Below are 21113 nucleotides of genomic sequence, written 5' to 3' on the forward strand. Positions count from 1 at the left end.
TTTTTTCGCCCGCCCCTTGGCCTGCTCTTATAGATTTTAATTTTTTGTACGTTTAATTTCAGTTTTATGCAGCAAGCATGCAACAAGCGGCACGAAGTGTCGCTGACAGCCATGTCATCGGTAGGCAGTTGGGCGGGAGGGGCAATTGGCCGCCACGCCCCCTTTTATCGTATATAGGGGCGGGGCGTTGGCAATGGCAGCAATTTCATTAAAATTTACTGCACACTGCAGCAGCGAAAAAAAAAAAAATGTTGCGGTCAATTAACGTCAGCAACGCGTTGCCATCGCCAACACTCGGCCCTTCAACCCGCTCCCTTCGCCCCCACGGCTCATTAACAGGCGGCAGTGCGATTTTATTCCCATTTTTGCATCTCCATACTTTTCGGTTTATTGTTGCTGGCGTGAATAAATAAATAAGTTCCATTGACATATGCTCAAATAAATAATAGAGTGAGCTTAAATTATTGCCCCGCCTGGGGCAGGATACTCCATACATGGTAGCTGGTGCAGGTCAGGGGGGCGGAGGAGATATATCCTCCGACGGGGCTGTGAGTTATGATCCAGGCGGGGAGACCGCAGGACCCGCAGAGCCCCACAATAGCAATAAATGCTGCAGTCTTGGAGCCGATGAAGATCATTTTTAATTTTCCTTCAACAAAGGCCTCCAAACTGACAATGGACCTGGCCCAGTAGAAGGGCAGCCCAGCAGAAAGGTCTGCTGATGCCAGATTCGGTCATCTTTAAGGATAAAGACAAAGAAAACCTTTCTACATTTATACAATGTATTTAACAGATACTAGCTATCTTTGCAGTATCTATTCGCTAGTCAGAAATTCAATTTTGAGACGCGAGAGTATCATCAAAGCGAGAACCCAATCAAATGCAAGGCGCATAGACGGGGATCCCCCAGCCACTTAATTGATAAACTTTTTCCAACAAAACTAATTTGTTTCTACGCAGACCCAATTGAATTCCCTCAATCAGAGCGGAGAACAAGTGAAAAGAATTTAATTAAGCTGCTGAAGCCAAACAAAATGTTTGGTTGCCCAAATCTGGCAGAGAGAGAGGAGCTGGAGATGGAGATGGAGCTGGCGACCCCGAAGGGTCCCCCACACCCATCTACGCCTCTCGGACTTATTAGGCCCCTTTGCAAGTGGGCGTGGCAGAATAACAAGAACTCCCCTCGGCAGAGGAAATTGCAGATGACTCGCAGGGCAACAAAGCCGCAAATTAGTTTCGCTTTTGAAGGGATCTCACTGGCAGTATGTATGGCTGCGGCTACCAATGTCAAGCCAGACTACCGGGTCTGGGTCCGAGGGCCAGAATAAATATGAAAATATTGTTCAAGTAACCGGCAACCGGGGCCCGAGGCGTCTTTCCTGGAAACAGTGAGAGCAACCGGAATAACAATAACAAGAATCACCCCCAATGGACCCTGAAAAAAAGGGACTAATGCACAGTTAAAAAAATCTCTGGATTTCATAATCCCCGAACCACAGATATCTTGAGGTTCTAAGATCTCTAAAAATAATGGTCTCCTTTCAGATGGATTATGTTAGATAGTTGGAATGTCTCAGACTATTTAGAACTTATGTTCTGATCTTATTTATTTTCAACTGTAACCCTTTTCTTTCCTGATTTTTCTCACTCCTTAAATATTGATGCAGTTGTACTCGAAAATCGCTCCAAACGTTGTCATCGTCGGGTTGTTTGGTTGTCAGTTGTCGGTTGGCAATCTGCATCTGCATCTTGGCACCACGAGTGGTATCTGCATCTTGTGCTTGCGACTCCACTGCATCCATATGTGCGCACTTAGAGATGCCCGCGATGAGATAAGCTCGCCCCTGGCCCCACCACCTCGGCCCCTCTGGCCCGCTTCTTTTTGTTCATAAATTATAATTTTATGATCACGAACATATTCGTGGAATACTCGCTGGCTCCATTGTCGCCATCTGAAGCTCCACGCTTCCATGGGCGTTAAATATTAAAGTGTCTGGGTCTGGGCCATGGGGGCCCGTGGCTCTGAGGCTCCGTGGCTGTGGCTTTGGCTTTGGCTTTGGTCCATGGAAATTGGCTCTGTTCCTGGGACTCCGGTGCCGGAGAGTGTCATCGTTTGTGTTTACACTAATTGAAGAACTCTTCGGCAGAGCCCTTCAATGTCACGGATGCTTCCAGTTTTCTCCACACTCCTCTTTTTTCGCGCGATCGTCAACTTGGTTTATTGCCCTGGCCCGGGCTCTGGCCTGAAATTAGTTTGTTTTAGCTTAGCCGCCAACGAAAGGGGCCAGCACTAGTGGTGGTAATGATGAGTTGCCCTCTACGATTTTATTGAAAGTCGTAAATCAATTAACTGGCCCTCGCCCTCCATGGGGACAGCTGAAACTTGCCGATATTGGCTTATTTATGTGCTTTAATTAGCATGGCGAGAGTAATAAACACATTTTAAAGATTTTTACATTTTCCATCTGAACTAAGCTCCCATTTTTTTTTAACCATAACAGCTTTAAATTTCCATGTTGGCCGTCGATTCACTTTCCCGGCTAGAAAAATATTTGCTTTTTCCATATACAGGCTAAACACAACAAGCTTTTTGTTTGTTTTTAATTGGTTTCCATTTCCCAGCTGCCAATGGCTTACCCTTTATCCTTTTATTTTATTTAAACAAATATTTTGTTAGCTTCGACTGAAACATATCCAAATATTTTTAATTCAAGCGCCACTTATTAAATAATCGATTGCTATATGTGGTATTTTTTTTCAGGGTAGCCCTGGTACGCTTGGATCTATCGATCATCCCTAGATCCTGCTCTTCTTCTTTCCGGGAATTCTCGTTAAACGATTTTTATTAGAACTTTACGCGGCGATGAAATAACTCTGTTGGAAACTAAAGTGAAATTTAATAGTGCAGCAGTATTCCCGGCATAATTAGTTCTTGCCACGCAATTTTCATATTCAGCTTAATGAATTTACGGTCTTTGCTACAGAGAAGCACAGTGTTTGGTTTACTTTTTAAAGTTTCTGGTAAGTTTTTAAACATTTTTCCCTTTATTACACTATTACTTGGATAAGGGAAACTATGCCCCTGAGAAAGGTCCAATTAGGCTAAAGTTATTGGCAATTAACTCTTTTTTGTACAAATTATCTTTGTGCCAAATAATCCCTATTGGAGTTTTGCCGCCAAAAAGTTTTGTAGACGCTATTACCTTTAAACCATGATCGTGCTCACCTGTTAACCCTTACTGTGCCAAAGTCTGGATTATATAATTATGTTTTTTAAGCATTTAGTGTTTGTATACAAAAAAAGTCACACTTTTTTGTGATTATCCCTAAACTTTCGCTGAATCTTTTGTTTAAAAGTTTTGCTTTCTTTGCTGCAGAATTTCCCAGAAGTGGAAAGTAAATTAGCAGAAAGCGCGTTTCAAAATAAGAATTAAAGACTAAAACTAAAAGTTTGTGCAAGAAGACAAAAGGAAACACCAAATTAGTTCCAGAAAATTGAATTACTTGTGAAGTAAGCTCTGTGTGTGTTTCCCGCGCTTTTAGGTTTTCTATGAAATATTTGGTTCAAGTTGGCGGGCTTTCAGAATAAGTTTGTGTATTTTTCACACTTTAGGCATGAATTCGCTTAACCCTTGGCATCTCTTTATTTGCACTTCACATATCGCTCTCGTTTCGAAGGATTTGTGGTTTCCTGGAGTATTTGCCACTTCAGGTTCAGGTTCTCAACTAAACATCGCACTTTTGCCCTTAAATATTTCATAAAAATCCGTTCTTTATGAGCTGAGAATCTGTGCTTCGACGGGCTGCTGTGCTGCAGGGAAATTAATTAAAAACGCCCACATCTCGGCGATAAATCAGACGACAACGGCAACAACAACCGCAAAGACCGAGGGCCAGCCAGCAGTCACACACACACGCACACTCGAACGCACACCCATCTGGCAACACATCCTTGTGGCACCACCCCCTGGGCCCCCACTTTACGGTCAGCCCTTTGCCCGCGTGTTTGCTTAAGTGCCACTAATAATCCATTGTTGGCTTTTGTCCTTGTCGCTGTTGTTGCAGCTGCCGCTCAGACATGCCCCTCATGCCACGCCCCCTGCCTCAGTGGCCCCCTGTTCACCGCAGCAATCGAACCCAGGGAAACCAAAAGAAATTGCATGTTCAACGGCCAAAGGGAGAGAGTAACCCAAAAAAGAAAACAGAACTTTGAAAAACAAAAGTTTTCGAGTCGAACAAAAGTTTTCGAGTCGAGTCGGCTTTGTAGCCTTCTGAGTGCATAATTTCGGATTTATTTATGTTTCAGTTTAGCTTTTCGTTATTTTTTATGTTTCCCCCCAACGCTGGGCTTTACACAGAACAAAAAACTTTTCAAAACATTACCAGAACAAAACTTCAAATTATTACCTTATTCAACTAAAGAGGTTTATAAAAAAAGTAAGTATTTATCTTTTATAGCCATTTCTTTCAGTGTTGCGGCCTTTGCTTCCTGGGGCACGCAAAATGTGTTTTAAATTAAAGACACAATTTTCGTTGAAATATTTTTCGATTTATGCACATTCGCTTAAACGCTGACAGTCCGCCAGACAAGCCATAAATATTTGGCGCCAAGTGGCAATTCAGCTTTAACATGGCAGTCGTCCTGTCTCTGGACCTTAAAAATTTAAAGCGATTTGCGGTTTTGGGTTTTTAAATCTGTAGTAATGACATTTTTGCCGCCAAAGGGCTTCTATTTCCGGGAATTTAAAAAGGGCGCGCGCGCCAACTCAGCTCCAATCAGACTCCGATTCAATAGCAATCTTAACCTTAAATAACTGCAGAAATACTCACTCAAGCCTCTGCACATTCCTGGAATGGCCTCAAACACCTAGAAACTCCAAATTCTTACGTAATGCACCTGAATGGAGCACTCCGGCTTATAAACGTTGTGCTAAACAGGGCATTTAGCTTGTTAGCGTCGAGAATTATGTGACAACTCTATATTGGCTGCGGGCCTCGCCGGGCGCCCAGGGAGGTCCCACCCGCTCCTCCTAACTTGGCCAAGACCGGCGATAAATATTCAAGTGTAAATGGATACGGTCAAGGAGTGTGGGGAGTCAGTGTTGCCTTAATGGCGGTTTCAAAGCTGAATCAGCTATAATCAAGTACTATTTTTCATTATTTTTTAAGGATATTTTTATAAACTAACCATGCTCCTAATATTTTTAATTTAAAGCCTAAGGCTACGTGTTAAAAAAAAGATTTATAGTAATCCATTGCCAACACTGTCGCCAAGTCACCAACTAATAAAGGACAGAGGACAGGCGGACGGGCTTATAGACACAGATGCCGCCGCCGACGCTTTATTAGCCAGACTTTCTTGGCCTTTTTCTGATTTCTGTTGTTGTTGTTGTTGCTGCTGTTGTTATGGCCCGCCAGAGCGCGCGCCGCAAATGCGTTGCCATAAATTGTAAGCTTTGGCGCGGCGACTCTGGGAATGTCTATGAAGACGTTTACCGGCAACGCGGCGGCTCCACTAATGAAGATCAACGAGTCGGGCTGCGGTTCAGACTGCAGGTGGGTGGCTCAGCTCCCCCCAAGTAGCCCACGAAACGAACGCATTTCTATGCACATCGCACGAATATTTCATAAATTTCATTCAATTTTTATTAAACCCAAGAAATATGAGCCATTGGAAGATGGTGCTGGGCCCGAGCCTGGGCCTGGGTTGGCAAAAGGAAAAAAAAGAGGACGTGGCAAATCCTGCACCGGAAATCCTCTCATTACGCCAGACTTGTAATTAATCTTTGGGAAATTAAAAGCGAAGCGAAAAAAAGATAACAAGGGAATTTAGGAAAAACGCTGAAAACTTCTAGCCCATCGAGCGGGTTGTGTGCACCTGTTACACGCCCATCATTATAAATATTTTTTTTTTGCTTTTTTTTTGGGATGGATCTCGATCCGGTAGGGATTCTAAGGTCAGTCGGAAAGGTTCAGGTTTAGGATGTCTGCGATTTGTTGTGCTCGGTAAATATTTGCAAATGAGTTCGAAATTAAGCCGGTTTGCTGATTTTCTCCGGTTCTAAACGGTCTAATTAATTTTTCCCTTTCAAAAGGATGGTGGGGGACATTAATACTTGGAATTTGGAATTATTTTACCAATATTTAAGAAGAGATATTAACCCCAAGAAGTCTAAAGCCTTACTTGAAAGATTCGGGACCATTTTTAACTAGAAATTGGGGAAAAAGAAAAGCTGTAACAATAAGACTGTAAGGATACTTCTTTAACTAATTAATAAGACAATGAGAAGTATCCTTTAAAGAGGGTATTGCTATGGTCGCCTATGGGTTTACGCCTCTCCTACCCATTTGTTATTTATGGCCGGACTGAAGGCAGTCGCCAGCTGACATCTTTGGAGCGGACAACAAATCCTGGAGACAGGCTGACAGAAGCTGGCTGCCGCAGAGATTGAATGGCCAGAAAGGACGTCGGACGGGCGCCCATAAATTTTTATAATTTCCATCTTTTTTTCTGCCATTTTTTTTTCCAAGACCAAGACGGGATGGCCGGCTTTTGGATGTCAGCTCAAGTCGGGCCAATGCCAAGCTGTGTAAGTCGGGCCCGGGACTCAGACTGCCAGCTGCGTCTTTGGTTTCCATTCTCATCGGTTTGTTTTTCCTTTTTTTTTTGTTGCTCTTAATTTTTTGTCTCCTTTTTTTATGTTTTATTTTGTATTTTTTAACGCCTAAGCCGAAGGGGGGGGAGCGAGCTGGGGCGACACTTGAGTGACGCCTTGACTGGCGCCATCTAGCGAATGCCGGCTGCGCGTGCATAACTTGCGTTTCATTATAATGAGATTATCCCTTTTGCTTGTACAATGCCACTTTCCCGCCAGCCCCACCCCTCCGCCCACTTTCTCCGGAGTGGCACATTTCCATCTTCGGCTCAAGAACTGCAACAGCTGTTTGTGTTTTCTTATTTAAATTATTTCTTTCCCTTTTGACGGCTCTTGTTATTCGGAATTCCTTATTCCTTATCCTCTGCCAGTGTCCTGTTCCAGGCTGCCCGGCCACTGCAGGACGACGACAGGATTATTTGGATTGGGATTTGGGTCTTATTTAACTTGGGCAAATAGCTTTTCCCGTGGGTAACTAATTGGAAGCGAGATGAAGGAAGTGAACTCGAGCGGTTTCGGTGGGAAAAGGTATTTAAAAGACAGTGTTTCTATTTTTAAAAGCTTATGAGTTAGCTCTCGCTTTGCCCAGCCATCAGATGGGTTATCTATTATAAACCGATAAAAGACCACCTTCGAGGCATAACTCCGAAATTCATTTAACATGTTCGAGCCCCGAATTATGCAAAAATGTGTGAGACACGCTGGAAAAACATCGATTGACATGCGCCCGTTGTACGTTCATTTGTCAATTTGTGTTATTTTCTCCAATCATATTGAATATTTAATAAGACTGGGTCACGGCAAGGCCAAGCCCCAGGCCCAAAGCCCAATGCCTACATGCTCATGTCGGAAAACCAATTAGAGCCGCGTCTGGCGTTGCCTAAGCCCCAGCCACAATAACGCTAACAACACACATCAGCCAACAAGATCAAATCGTGTAATAGGCCTCATTACAACATCATTTTATAAATAAAATGTTTGTAGAGCTGGAAAAAGGTGTGAATGGTGCGGTTAAGAGCCACATGATCTCAGATGCTCACACCCCCGATATCTTTCAAAAAAATATTATATTTTCTATTCAAAAACTAGCTTTGAAGCCTATACTTTCAGATTTAATGGCAGTATTCTCTCTTTGATACCACTACTGGCAGGTCGTCCGAAATTTTTGGGGAAAATTTAGAAAGAGGGACAGTTAAATAATGAAACTACTTCGCACCTAGCCTATCTGAGACATTACACTAACGCTTCTCGTGGGGCTGGTGGTGGTGGTGCCGCTTCGGCTGAGGATCGTAGTTGAGGACATCGAATGTCAGGATCTTGTAGAACGACACCGTCCAGCCCGCGTCATCCATGCGGGGCATAATGCGTCCCGTGAAGGGCAGGGCCGCCATGCCTGGGTTCTTCGCAGATTTTATCTGTTCGATGAACTGCTGGCTGGGCTGGGGAGGGGATATGTTATGGGCGTTGGCCAGCGGGGGTCCGGCGCGCGAGGGCGGGCTGTTGAAGGGGAAGGGCTGGCCCGGGTGATTCCTGGCGGACCGCCGCGCGTCGGCCGTGTAGTCCCGCCGGAAGCGGATGAAGATCTCTGCGAACACTATCCGGTGCGGCACGGCCACTACGTCCGCTGGCGTCTTCAGCTCGTTGTCCATCCGGCGAATTATATCGTTGACCTCCACGACCTCGGTGGCAGTGTCAAAGTCCTTAGTGTTCCGCAGACCCACAAACAGCATGTCGATGAAGGCGTACTTCCGGCCAAAGTTCTGGCGCGTGGCCACCTTCATGGGGATGGCGCGGCGCAGGTGCTCCGGCTGGAACCGGACCAGCTTGAGCCGGGTGTCGTTCCGCGAGAGCAGCATGTCCCGGGTGATCTGCTGGAAGCCCACGGGGGTGGTGAACTCGCTGATCTTCTCGGCACTCTGCTGCCGGATTATGTCCGTCATCACAATGGCCGCTTGCTTGGCCCCCTCGACAAAGTCCGGCTCGCTGAATTCCCGGTCCCACAGCAATTTGAGCTTCCACAAATTAAACTTGGTCACCAGATACTTCCACGGATTGTGCAGATACACCAGCTTCGGAATTATCTTCCTCCGCTGCTCGTGAGCGGCGCTCTGGCGATCCCAGTCGTGGAGTGACCGGTGGCGCCGGATTGCAGGATCGCCGGAGAACGTCGGAGGACCATGGTGGTGGTGGTGGTAATGGTGGTTGCCGACCAGGTGGCTTAGTGTGGCATATTTACGTAGAATTTTAACTAGCATTGCGACTCCTGAAGAAGGACACTTTTCATTTTTGACTTCAAATCGTCGTCTATGCCCCGAACGAAATATTTACGAGAGTTGTGTCTCCAAACGAAAAATCAATATTAAAACCTGGAATTTTGACAACCATGGACGAACCTAACACAAACTACACAGCCTGATTGTTCTTAAAAAAATAAAATACTGTAAGGGGGGGGGGGCTCAACGATTTCCATTTCTATGATTGGCACGTCAACCTGTTGGAGATGTTGCCTTTGCCCTTCAGAGTCGCGTCAGCGGGGAAATTTATAGTCGTAGTCAGAGTTGAAATCGCTTTTCGGAGGAGGAGCCGTCCCACGCGGAATTTGGATGCCAGGTAGCACCTCGGAGCTAGCAAATGACTTGCCAAGATCGTAAAGCATTATTCCGCCGATACATAAATTATACTCGGACGTGCGTGAGTGTGTGAGGGCCGTGTGGGCTCTTCTTGGACTTTTTCCCATTTCCCCCAGCTCTTGGCCAAGTGGCTCTTACACTGCCCCCTCTGGGGCTCCAAACGACATAAAAATTAACAATGAAACCGATGGAGAGGAGAATCGACATGAAAAGCTCCAATGCAATTGTTGCGCTCCGCGGGAAGATGTGTATTTAAATGGCGCGTCGAATTCAATTATGTGTGAAGGTATTTAATGGAAAATTAAACAGAAGTTATGGCAGAGATGCGATGTGATTTAAATTCGATTAAGAGTCACTCTTAGGTGAAATCAAAACAAGTATTACCCAAGAAATAAGACACCCATTATTGGAAAATATTGTAGTGCGGGTGTGTGGCTTGAAACTTGATACAGAGTAGGCTCCGTCTCCCAGACCATTCTAACGCTTTCGGTTTATCAATTCGATATCCCCCAAGTGGCAGAGGGCAGGGGCAGGCTGGTACAGTCCCTCCCAGTTGACACAATATGCGTGGTCGTCATGGGGCATGACAGTGCAGGAAAACTCAATAAAAAGATTCCCAAGGTGGAAAGATATAATCATTTCTTGTGGACCGCTTGGCAGCAGTAGAAGAAGCAACAGTAGATACAAAGATAGTGGGCAGTTGGGGGAAACTCAGATTCAAATTCAAATGAAAATAAGTAATTCATTTCGATGCGGTTTCTCGACCTCTGCTGGCATCGTTTATCTTGTTGCTCATTAAATCATTCAGCTGTCAATCAACTCTTGGTTGCGGTTGTCTCGAGACTCGAGTCGAGTCGAGTCTTGGAAGTGAATTCCGGGCTTTGTTTTTCCTTCCAGACGTTGCATTGTGGAGGTGACCGACCACAGTTGTCGAGATAATTATATAGCCATTCGTAATGGTTCTAAACGGTAAATGCTTTGTGGATCTATTAGAAGTGGCTTGGATCGGATAGAGTGATTGATAGATTAGTTGGATTACTTTCAGAATTCATATCCCTGTTTGGAGAATACTCTTATGGGCATACATATTTTTGCATCTCTGGGATACAGCCCAGCGATCGACAGAGTTTTAAGTTTCGCTCCAAATGCTTGTTGTTGAACTCGCAATCAAACACAAAGACCTCCAGATACAGATATCGTTTGCATAAGCGCAAGTATCTGCTCGATTTCCATATCTTTGTGAGCCCAGTTCGGTGGTGGGGCTCTCGTTGTCTCGTTGTCCCGCTGTCGTACCTGTCAGTCGATTCAGGTTAAATCAATCATACACAAAGACCGAGGAACGGAGACCTGTCAACACGGTTCATTGTTTGGCTCGCCAGCCGCAGAGCGGCATTTAATGAAAAAGACCCACCGACCGAGCAAGGGGCTACCCCCTCCATCATCCCGCATTTATGGCCAGCCACACTATATAGCTATATAACTATCCTATCGCATCCAATCCTATCCGCGGGCCAGAGAGCATAGTTTGTAAATTTATGCGCGTATCTCACAAATACTTCGTGCAGTTATTTGCATTTTCCACTGAGCTCTGGGCATAGCTATGGCTGGGCTCTAACTATTGTCTCGGCGCATACACCATATACATATTTCACATACGGGTGGTCATTTAGCATATTTTGATATTGAGATTTATTGACAAGATTGGAGCGTGGCAGGCAGCAGCTTTGTCGGCACCAGAGCGGAAATGTTTCCGCCCCCGCCTCGCTGGCCGGCTCAATTATGTCCAAACGTCCACTTCCCTACTCCAAATTAATTGAGTTTGTAGCCGAAATTCGGATCGGGTTTCACACCGCCTGTCGTTTAGGCAGCTCCACCACAGAAACTGCACAAAACGACCAGAAATCAAAGCAAGAGCGTGCCACTGGAACAATGCCAAGTCCAGTTTCGGTCAAGAATAGAGTGGCGTGCACTTAAGGAAAGCCACTAGTAGCCCCATGATTATGTCTTCTAATCTATTTGCGTTTCGAAACCCTCTTCTCCCTGTGTAGTCAAAGAATACATTTCTGTTTGGAAACCTTGCAAAGTGCAAAAGCGGAATGTGGTCGCGTCGTTGTAATGCGATACAATACCTCCAGAGAGATCGTGAGGAATTGCTCATGATTTCCATGTACACTTCTAGGGTTTCCAAGCTGTCACTCCACTCTGCGGTGGGCTCTTCGCGCCGCGAGTTGCAAATTTCAATTTCCAAGCGTTCAGTTTGTACAATTTGTCTGGCAAATCGATCGCCACTGCGGTGAATGCGGAAACAGAGAATCCCATTCGAAACCGCCTGTCGATCAGGCAGGTTGGGGTCAGGTCTTTTCCTTTCGGTAATCGAATACCTTCACGCATTCCCTGCGAGATCCTGTGCCCTGATTGCTGTGCTCACTGAGTCACTTAGAATTCCTCCAACTCTTCTAATTTGTCAAGACAACACCGAGTGCGGAGTCACGTGATCTGCCTGCATTATGGCCACTTAATTTGGGGTTTACGGAGGGGGCCTGAAAGAGGAGGGGGTCCCAGAAGACAACCTGTCAGCCGCTGACACTTCACTTGTCGCCTGGCCTGATATGTGGGTCTCCGAAGTGATGGAACTGTCGCCGCTTCCAAGAACTGTCTACGGACTTTGCACCGCCTCCTCCCATCCCAGGCTGTCCTAGGCGATCCGATCCATTTGAAAACTGGGCGATTCGATTAATTTATGGCCTCGGATTCGAGGGCTTTCCGATTCAGTTTGCGTTCCAGCCATTGAGTGCCACCCAAAGCACGTCAGGGAAAACCCCAAATTGGTTGAGAAGACAACGAATACTCGATGCTCTATAAGAACCACCTTAAAGCTATATTTCTTCTTTTAAAAATAGAGTAAAGAAAATTAGGGTAAGGAAACATTTAAATTGGTGGGCGGTCTAGGCAGCTACGAGTGTATAATGCCAATGGTATCAATTTGGGACTCCGTGGGACTCTCCCACGTTATTAGAACATCTTCGGGGCTGCCATAATTTACAATGCGGACGAATTTCAGCTGCATTACCCACTAACCCAGATAGAATTCCAAGGGAAAGACATCAAAGCACAGCCAGAAAAGCAAAGTTCAGACAACAGGGAGATTTGCGGCACATATAGAGGACAGAATGAGTCGTACAAGTACACTAATATATACATATATCAGCGCAGAGAGCAGGAAAATAAGTCCCGAGCACCAGACCACGAGAGGATGTAAACAAAGGCCAGAACTGCCAGAAACTCGCTGCTGACAGTAGCCAAAAAAATATGTCATAAAGAGATAAGGTCTGCATCAATATTGACTCAGTCAACACGGGTGGTAGCTCGCTTTGTGGACTCGAGATGGAAAGGGATGGAGGTGGATTGCCCTTTTGCCCACCTGCTGGAAGACCTGCTGGAAGATGTGACATTGCAGTACAGTTTTCAGAGGGGTTTATTAGGAACACTTTCCTAGAAACAGGGCTTAGTTTTTGATCCACTTTCTTCGCTGGAAAACTATTCCCGCAGGGAGTTGGGATGTGGTGGGCGAGTTCCCTGACATTCTTCGGTTAAACTGTGCTACTTATTTGCACCCCCAACTGCCGCCAAAGGAGTGGGGCGAAAAATTCACGAAATTCCTTTATCGTTTGATAAATATTTATGTACTTTCAGTAGTGCCTGGCTGTCTCCCAAGAGCCCCCAAAATTCAACACGCGCATAACCAATGAGTGAGGGCGCTGCGGCTGCCGAAATACTAAAAATTTGACCCAATTTCGCAGAGGTTATTACTCTGTAGACCCCGGAGGTCCTTGGGGATAATCTTCCCCGCCCAGTCGCTAAATCCTCGCTAAATTATTCAATTTGTCGTGTGTTGTACTGCGCCTTGTTTAGCGAAAATAGCATTACATTCATCATTAGATGCACAGAAACCCCATCCTGGCAATATTAGCTAGCTTTGTGAATGTATCTAAAGCCCAGAGCATCGATTGTTTTCCCAGTGTAGGTATACCCTGTGACCTGTTTCATTTAGTTGTCACAATCTGTTGCAATTGCGCTAATTGCAATCCATTATTCAAAGCCCGCCGTGTTAACTCACTTTCGCAATAATTTTCACTCAATCCACCCGAAAAAGAAACCAGCACCACGGCCATGGGCTGACAGAATGTCGAACATAATATCCGCAGGATATCGCTTGTTGATTTCGCTTGAGACTTTGACAATTTATTTGCGCATTTATTTTGGTCGCTGCCGGAGGCATTCCCCACCGAGTCAGCGGCACACAAACAATTGTAAACACAGACTACGGGCCCAGATATATATTTGCGAATTCATGCTCTGATATATCATCGTGTTCCCCGATGCCCGATGCCCGGACGGACAGACACATGTTTATTAATAATGGAAGCCTCTCGCATGCCCGAGTATTTGCTTATTTACACTGCGAAAAAAGGGGGTGGTGGGGAGGGCGTGTCATATATTGGATATAGAACGCCCGGGGCTGCAGCTCGTATCAAGTTCTCCTCCTGCTTTTCCCCGACACCCCACTCGAAATTCATTTCGCGTTATGCAACTCTCCTTTAGAAGCTCGAGAGCTCTCTTCCTATGAGAAGACAGCCATGAGATAGGAGGAGCTGGCGGAGAAGGCACGGCGCCAGCGTTATGAGCCATTTTAATTCCATTAAGTGCTAAAGTGCTTGGCAATACTTTTAACCAGAAATAATAAACTTCAGTCAAGCAAGCCACATTCACAATCTCTTTCAAAATATCCAACCAAGTCCTTAATTTGATGTGCACTTGTACTGTTGCTCAATTGCAGGAATTTCAGCAGGATATCTATAGAATGTATAGAATTATTTAGGGCCAAATATTAGCAAGCCTGTTCTCCTCAGACCAGGAGGAAGTAATCGCCATTGTGTTTGCTTTTCTGCCACCCTGCTACGGCAAGGTGTAACAGGTCGCTATTGTCAGGACACACTTGACCCAATTAGCGCTGGATTGTTGGGACTTGACCCTCGCAACTGGCACAGTCTCCCAAGCAGGGATACACCTTAGGCTTTAAACCCCTTTAAGCTTCGTTGCTTCTATTTTAGACAGTACCTGGACCATCTATAATATCTTTTTTCCTGTCAGTGTACTTACATCCTTGGGAGGGGAGCTGGCTTTTGGGGCTTTGCTGCAAAATAGTTACACCAACTTAACCTCATTCAAATATTTTTCTGCGCTTGCATTGTTCTCTGCCTTGTCGTCCTTTTGCTCCTTGCTCTGCTTCTCCTTGCAAGGCATCATCTTGTTATTTTTCGGGACTTCCACCAAGAAGACCCTCCTTTCTGGGGCATCATCATACATTTTGCTTAATGCCCTCTCGCGCAGTGCCCCATAAAGTAGCACAGTTGCAAGTGGATGAGGCGGGCAGGTGGGTTAAGCTGAGGGGCGGTGGGGACGGTTTTTGGGTCGGTCAGGTGGGGAGGGGAGGAGGCAACGGTTGCATTTTGTATTCAAGTACAACGAAAATTGTTGTAAATTAGTAAAAATGTACACATTCCAGCCAGCACTGGCGAAGAGGGAGATGCCGAGGCACGACGAGACGGGGGCAGAGTGGGCCATCCAGGTGAGCACTGGTTGGAGTGGGGAGGGGGAGGGGAGGGGCAAAGATAAGCAGCAAGTGCCCGGTGAAGAGGCAGCACCACCACGCCGAGCTACCAACCTACGCAATTAAGCGGGCGGCCAGCTGCCCAGAGAGGTGGGCTGGAGGCAGGAGGTGGCCCTGCCACAGGGTTTCTCGCTCGCTCTCCTGGTAGTAGAGCCCTCATTGTTTGCTTTAAAGTCTCAGATGCTGCAGCCCTTCAGCCCAACACTGAAAGAAATTATACTTTAGAAGAGGAAAGGGGCTACAGACTTGTGTTTTACAGACTATCTATAGATATTTTTGAATGGAAAGAGGTTATAAAAAAGAGGTCTTAGGAACTAACCTTTTTTTTCTCCAAGTGTTCTCCCCCTTTACCCCCACCATCCAGCACTTGAGCAACTGCTTTGGCTGCTGCTTCCAAAAAGGCTTTCGGTAACTTAGTTTCCGTCGCATTTTACAACCTCATGTTTGCATTTTACCTCAACGACGAATGCTTGGGGTCCACACAGAGGAAGCAACAGCAACGGCAACAACAAGCCACCAGAAGAGGCAGCTCCACAAGTGGGTTGTCAAGCAGCCCAAAGTTGTTGTCAAGAGAAGTTGTAAAATGGTTCCCCAGTAATAATATACAACAATTTCGGAGATGGAAGTGGATTTGGAAAGCAAAATGCTTGCACAAGATAAATATTTTGTTTGTCGCCCGCCCGGCTTTTATTTCCCCACCTACCACGCTGGTGGAAGATTAAAAATTGCAGCCTCCGGAGATACTGGTCTATTGGTGATGATTCTGTTGATCTGAAACTCGAAAATTCTGTTGCCCCGTTGTTGTTGGCTATTTAATCTCAGAGATTTATGAATTTATGCCCATTTAGGGGCAACTGATCTCGTGTTTTATGGCCAATATATAACAACTACCAGGGCTTATCTCCGGCCCGACATATAACACCTTTATTTGGTACCGTTTTATGGGGCTATGGGGGTATTCTGGCCACAATATCGCTCGTGTGAAAACGAAAGTCTTGCTTTTTATCGCGATAAGCTCTCTGATGGCTTTTTTAAGCCAAGCTCGAGAAAGCCTCTTCGTAATCCGTCTGCAGCCCAGTGCGTGGTCGATTTATGGCTTTGCGTTTATGGACTGATCTCTATATACGAGCCCCGAGTTGTAAACACCCACCCGGGCCTTGTTTCAGAGAGGTGTGATTCTTGTCCGATTCATTACGTAATCGACACTATTCGCTGCTAGTTGACCCTGGCTCTGATAGCTTGATGGCTTTGGGTTTTATATATTTAAATATTGGATTTCGGTTCGGTAATCCACCAAAGTACCTCCCTTATCTAGGGGCCTGCTCCATCCCAGACCTTTCCTCGGAGCTCATAACAATTTCCCCCCGACATAAAATTTAATGCGATTTTAATTTTTGTGCCTTTCCAATTTGATGGCGGGCTGGGGAGCGGCAGGATCTCACCTGGGATGTGTATCCCTAACCCCATAAAATGGCATAAGAGCAAATAAATATTTCAAATAGTCATAAATATTGTTGATTGCCGTCGGCAGGGTGGAGCGGGTATGGCTGGCGAAAGGAAGACCTTTTAATTAAGGCAATAAAACGGAAATCGACCACGTAACCTTAGGAAAACATAAAGTTTACATTAAATCCACTTAATGTTCGAACAAAGTGCCGTGAATGTCTTCTTTATCGCCACGTGCTCAGGTTCAGGCTCAGGTCGAGGTCCTTGCCCCCTGTCCGTGTGGAGGATGTCCCCGTCATCCAGGCCTTGGCAGGATGTTGATTCTATGTCCGTGTCTCTCTTACAGCCACCTTAAGTGGATAGGGAAGAGGGTTAGTTGTACACCGAAAGAAATACTATACTATGTATGTAGTTTAAATATTTATTATTTTTTCTTTAAGATTTATAAACCACTTCCAAATATTTTATAACGTTTGGAGAAATATTTTCCAACCAAGTGACTGACGTAACTCGATAGACTTTCCACCAAGTGAGCAGCCGTCGAAGTCGTCCATCCACCTGCCGGATGAGCCTTCTCCCCCGCTCGGGCACCCTTCATATTTGATTTTTATTAGCCTCCATCCGAGGCCGTGTCAGAAGTTGGCGCCCCAGGCGTCGTCCTCCTCCCCACCGTCCGTGAATTCCTATTCCTCGACCATCAGCGGACTGGCCGTAAAAACATTTGGACCCAAGGTTGTCCAATGTTGATGTAAGTATAAATTAAATATTTCGTGCATTAACGCTCGAGTGTTTATTTTGGCCGCTGGGAGCTGGCTGGAAGAGATAAAAAAGTGCGCCAAAAGGAAACTCATTAAATTAGCAATGTCGATTTTAATGCCACCCACTTGCCCACTCAGCCACCTTGTTTTTTTTTTGTGGCTGGCATTCATTCGCTTGCCCTGCAGGATCCATGAATTATTTAACCAAAACTGAGAGAACTGCGGGTGGTAGGGCACTCTCTATATTACCTGAAATTTATTGATGAATTGGAAATATTATCATGTAGATTAGACTAGCCATTCTGAGTCAATAGTTTCCGTTTTTTGGTATCTGATTTCAATTCAAAGAGTAATCCGAGTTCGAGGCAGCTTCTACTCCAAAATGTTGGCAACTTAAGTGCTGCTGGCCAGACAGGCGGAAGAGGAGGCTGGCTGGCCGGCAACTGACCACTCCGACCTCTCCGACTCTTCATGACCCAATGACACTCTGACTAATTGAAAACTGTCAAATTGCAAGTCAAATGTGGTGGCTTACCTGCTCCGTCCGTCCCCGCGTCCCAGCATCCCCGCACCTGGCTCTCTTAATTGAATTAACTCATTAGACGTAAATATCTGGACATCCATCTATGCAGTCCTCTCCAGCTGCGCTGCACAACCAAATATTTCAGGCATTTTTCATTCTATATGTAAGTTTGTCTGCCGGATTTGTGTGTTTTTGGTCAAATGTCACTCCGGACAAACATTGCTTCTGGCTCTCGTTTTTGGCTCTAGACCAGGGACTTATTAATGACGTTTCGTATTGGGGTTAACATTCATTCAATTTAGTTGGGCTTCTACTATTTGGGAATTGTGACAGCACCGGGCACTGGGGACATATTCCTGAGGATAATTAATAGCTCATTGCGAAAATGTTCTGCTGTCACTGGTGATGTGGAAGGAATTGAGGTCTGCCGGCCAGCATCAGAGTGCAAAGTGAATTCTAAGGACAAGAAGGATTCAATTTAGTCGCCTTTGAGGGGGAAAACATAACAAGTCCCCCCTCCGGGATGACCGATCCCTCCGGGCAACTGGACCTCGAAAACAGAAATATGCTCGCATTTTTTATATAAATGGGCCATTCTCCCTGATTGCCATTTGCGGATTATCTTCTCGGTCTGATTGAGAAACCTCCAGCCCCCGGGGCTATAACTGATGATGATGATTCCATTTGCGGTTTGAATAATTTTCATAATTTAAACAACAGCCCCCAGAACCCACAGCCCACAGCTGGCTGAGGATAGTCGCTCACTCAGTTAGTCAGGCAGCCAGTCAGGATACGGAGGACACTCTCCTTTATTTTGGGGGAAAAAACAAAGGCGAGAGTGTAAATCACGGAGTGAAATGATAAATGGAGCCACGACTTGTTACGCATAAATTTTTGGCAAAAAAGCCAGGAGTCGGGCAAGGATTGAGGAGAGGACGGCGACGAGGACGTCATGTGCTCCGTCAAGTCCTCCGACTATGCCACTTTCCCTCGGCGAAAACAATATTTCATTACATTTACATATTCTCACTCAATTTTCATATTTTCACATTCTCCGGTGGGTGGTGTGGAGTCCGAGGGGATCCTGTTGTGCTTGGGCCTTTTGTTTCCATTTTATGGTAATGCCGCCAAGGTCCTTTAGTCCACCACCCGTCCTCCAGCCCACTGGCCTCCTCAAGTGTCGGTTCATTCGCTCGCCTTTCGTATGTCAGCATTTTAAATAGGCTTTCCATGTTCGAATTTTATTGTATTTTTTACGCTTTGCATTGGCCGCCTCACTCCGCACTCTGACCTCCCAATCGCCTTGTTTTATTTCGTTTTTTGTGCTCTTCCGACGCCGCTGCCCGACGAGTTCTCGAGTCGCATTGCCAATGTCCGCAGGCTACATTAAATTCCGCAAGTTGTATGCAAAGTCAGGCGTCCTGGCCCCCCGTCCTGGACCCCTCAACTCTGGCCTGACTTTATTAAATACAAATATTTTCCTTGTGGGGGACAATTGTGTGTCCTTCTGGTCGCTGTACGTTTGCGTATGTGTGCTGGTGGTACTGGCTGGATCTTCCTTCTGACCACATCCCTTGAGCAAAGTCTGTGGCTGTCAAGGACAACAAGTGCAGGTCCTTCCGCCTTGCCGAAATGGATAAGAACTTGTGTTTATCCGTGGCCTTGAGCCGTACAGAAACCAATTTGCTTTGGATTGTCTCCAAAGGCCCTCCTTATGTTAATATTTGTGTTGAATTGTTGGTTGTTTTAGGTTCTCCCTGGCAGGGCATTCGCAGTTCGTGTTGGCCGAGCACTTTCTCGCCATGCGAGTCCTTTATTTCTGATTCCTGTCGCTTCACTACTTCCTGTCGCTTTTATTTAAAGCAAATAAAGTGCCGAAAGGCTTAAAAGTGGCGTACAGCTGCAGATTCGCAGCAAATACTCACGCAGTGCCCCACCCACGACCACTTCCACCTACATACATACGTCATCAATGCGTTACAATCGCGACGAAAAAAAATAATTAAGGAGCAGGCAGCAAGGCATGACTCGAACCTGAACTCGAAAAAATTCGCGAATAAACAAGGCAACGGAGTGGGGCAGGCAAGTGGGAGGGGCTGGCAGCTGGGAAGGATTGTGGTGTCCTGCGGAGTCCGCGAGAAAACGGAGCCAGCGTCAACAAATATTTCATTCCTCATAAAAGCAGTTGGCAATAATTTTTACCTTTCAGTTCTTAGGGGGACAGTGTTGTCGGAAAGAGTGCTTATGGGAGGTAGGCTCTTAAGTTTGTTGTTTAAGTCTTTTGTTTTGGATTTAAAATCGTTCCTCCTTAGCCGTTTTAAAGCCGAGTTCCCAACACTCTTCACTCCTTAAAATGACAAAAGCAACTGCCACAGAGTGTGTGTGTTCTGGTACGAGTCTGGGTTCTGCCCCGGCGTGTTGCAAGTTGCCGTTTCCTGGCAACCAATCCTTCATTGCCTTAACCCGCCGATCCCTTAACTTCAGGATTGCTGTTGCTCTCCACTTTGGTCAGTGTGGAAGGATTTCTTCAAGTGCTATTGGGTTTCCTGTCGCAGGGCCTAACTTTGGCTTCAGTTGACCTCCTGTGACCCCAGAGGTTGCCCCAACAAGAGGGGTTTTCAAAAAACATTCTTTAATTTCAGACAGAGCCCGCTTCAGTTCCACATAAATCCCATTAGGGACCAGAGTTGTTAATGAGTTCCGAAGCCCGGAATCAGGCCAGAGGTGTGGCCCTACGTCCTCGCCCACTTTCACATGGTCCTTTGTTTCCTATATCCCTGACCTCCCCTCTCCCTACCTACTCAGTATTTCCTGTATTTGGCCAGTTGCCTGTCGCCTTTGCAATTTGGCCCGAGTGCGTCCCAGATATGATCAGAATTGACACTCGGCCAGTGAAATTTGTGCCTAATTTGAAGCCTCAGCGGGAGCGAAGAGCCCTGCTCCTGTTTCTGTTCCTCTTCCTTTTCCCCTGTCAGTGTCCCTCGACCCTCTACCCTCCGATTCTGTGTCATGTAACATCTAAACAAAAGATTAGCTGCATTCAGCAGAGGAAGATGCACTGGAAGAAGTCGGGAAGTGTTGCCAGGTCCATAAGTCTTGAAAAGGAGGGCTAGGCTCTAGAGAGCTGTGCCTTTCTCTCCTTACATCTTATGCTATTCATATCCCTTTTTCTCAGTGTAGGGACCACACACTGCAAATGACACGAACTGCAGTTATCGAAGGATGGATGAAATGGATGGGGTACCCTGGTGTGGCATGGTTGCTGACCATAGTCGGAGGGGGCAGGGGGGTGGCTGTGCACGCGTTTAATGGCAAACAGCAAACAGGACGGTGGACAGGACGGACGCCGGAACGCCGACTGAGACGGAGCTGGGCAAAAACAATTGTCAACAGACGTGGAAACGTGACCAACGAATTTTACGCACAATT

At 46.0% G+C, this 21113-nt stretch overlaps 1 protein-coding gene across 1 annotated transcript; it reads right to left on the minus strand.

Annotated features, from left to right (window-relative positions):
- Positions 1-7720: 7720 nt before the first annotated feature.
- Positions 7721-9074, minus strand: LOC108125033 (uncharacterized). The gene has a single exon (XM_017241043.3). The coding sequence runs from the start codon at positions 8909-8911 to the stop codon at positions 7895-7897; it is 1017 nt and encodes a 338-aa protein (XP_017096532.1). The 5' UTR covers positions 8912-9074; the 3' UTR covers positions 7721-7894.
- Positions 9075-21113: the final 12039 nt, after the last annotated feature.

The sequence above is a fragment of the Drosophila bipectinata genome, chromosome 2R, assembly GCF_030179905.1.
Source record: "Drosophila bipectinata strain 14024-0381.07 chromosome 2R, DbipHiC1v2, whole genome shotgun sequence".
Taxonomy (NCBI): domain Eukaryota; kingdom Metazoa; phylum Arthropoda; class Insecta; order Diptera; family Drosophilidae; genus Drosophila; species Drosophila bipectinata.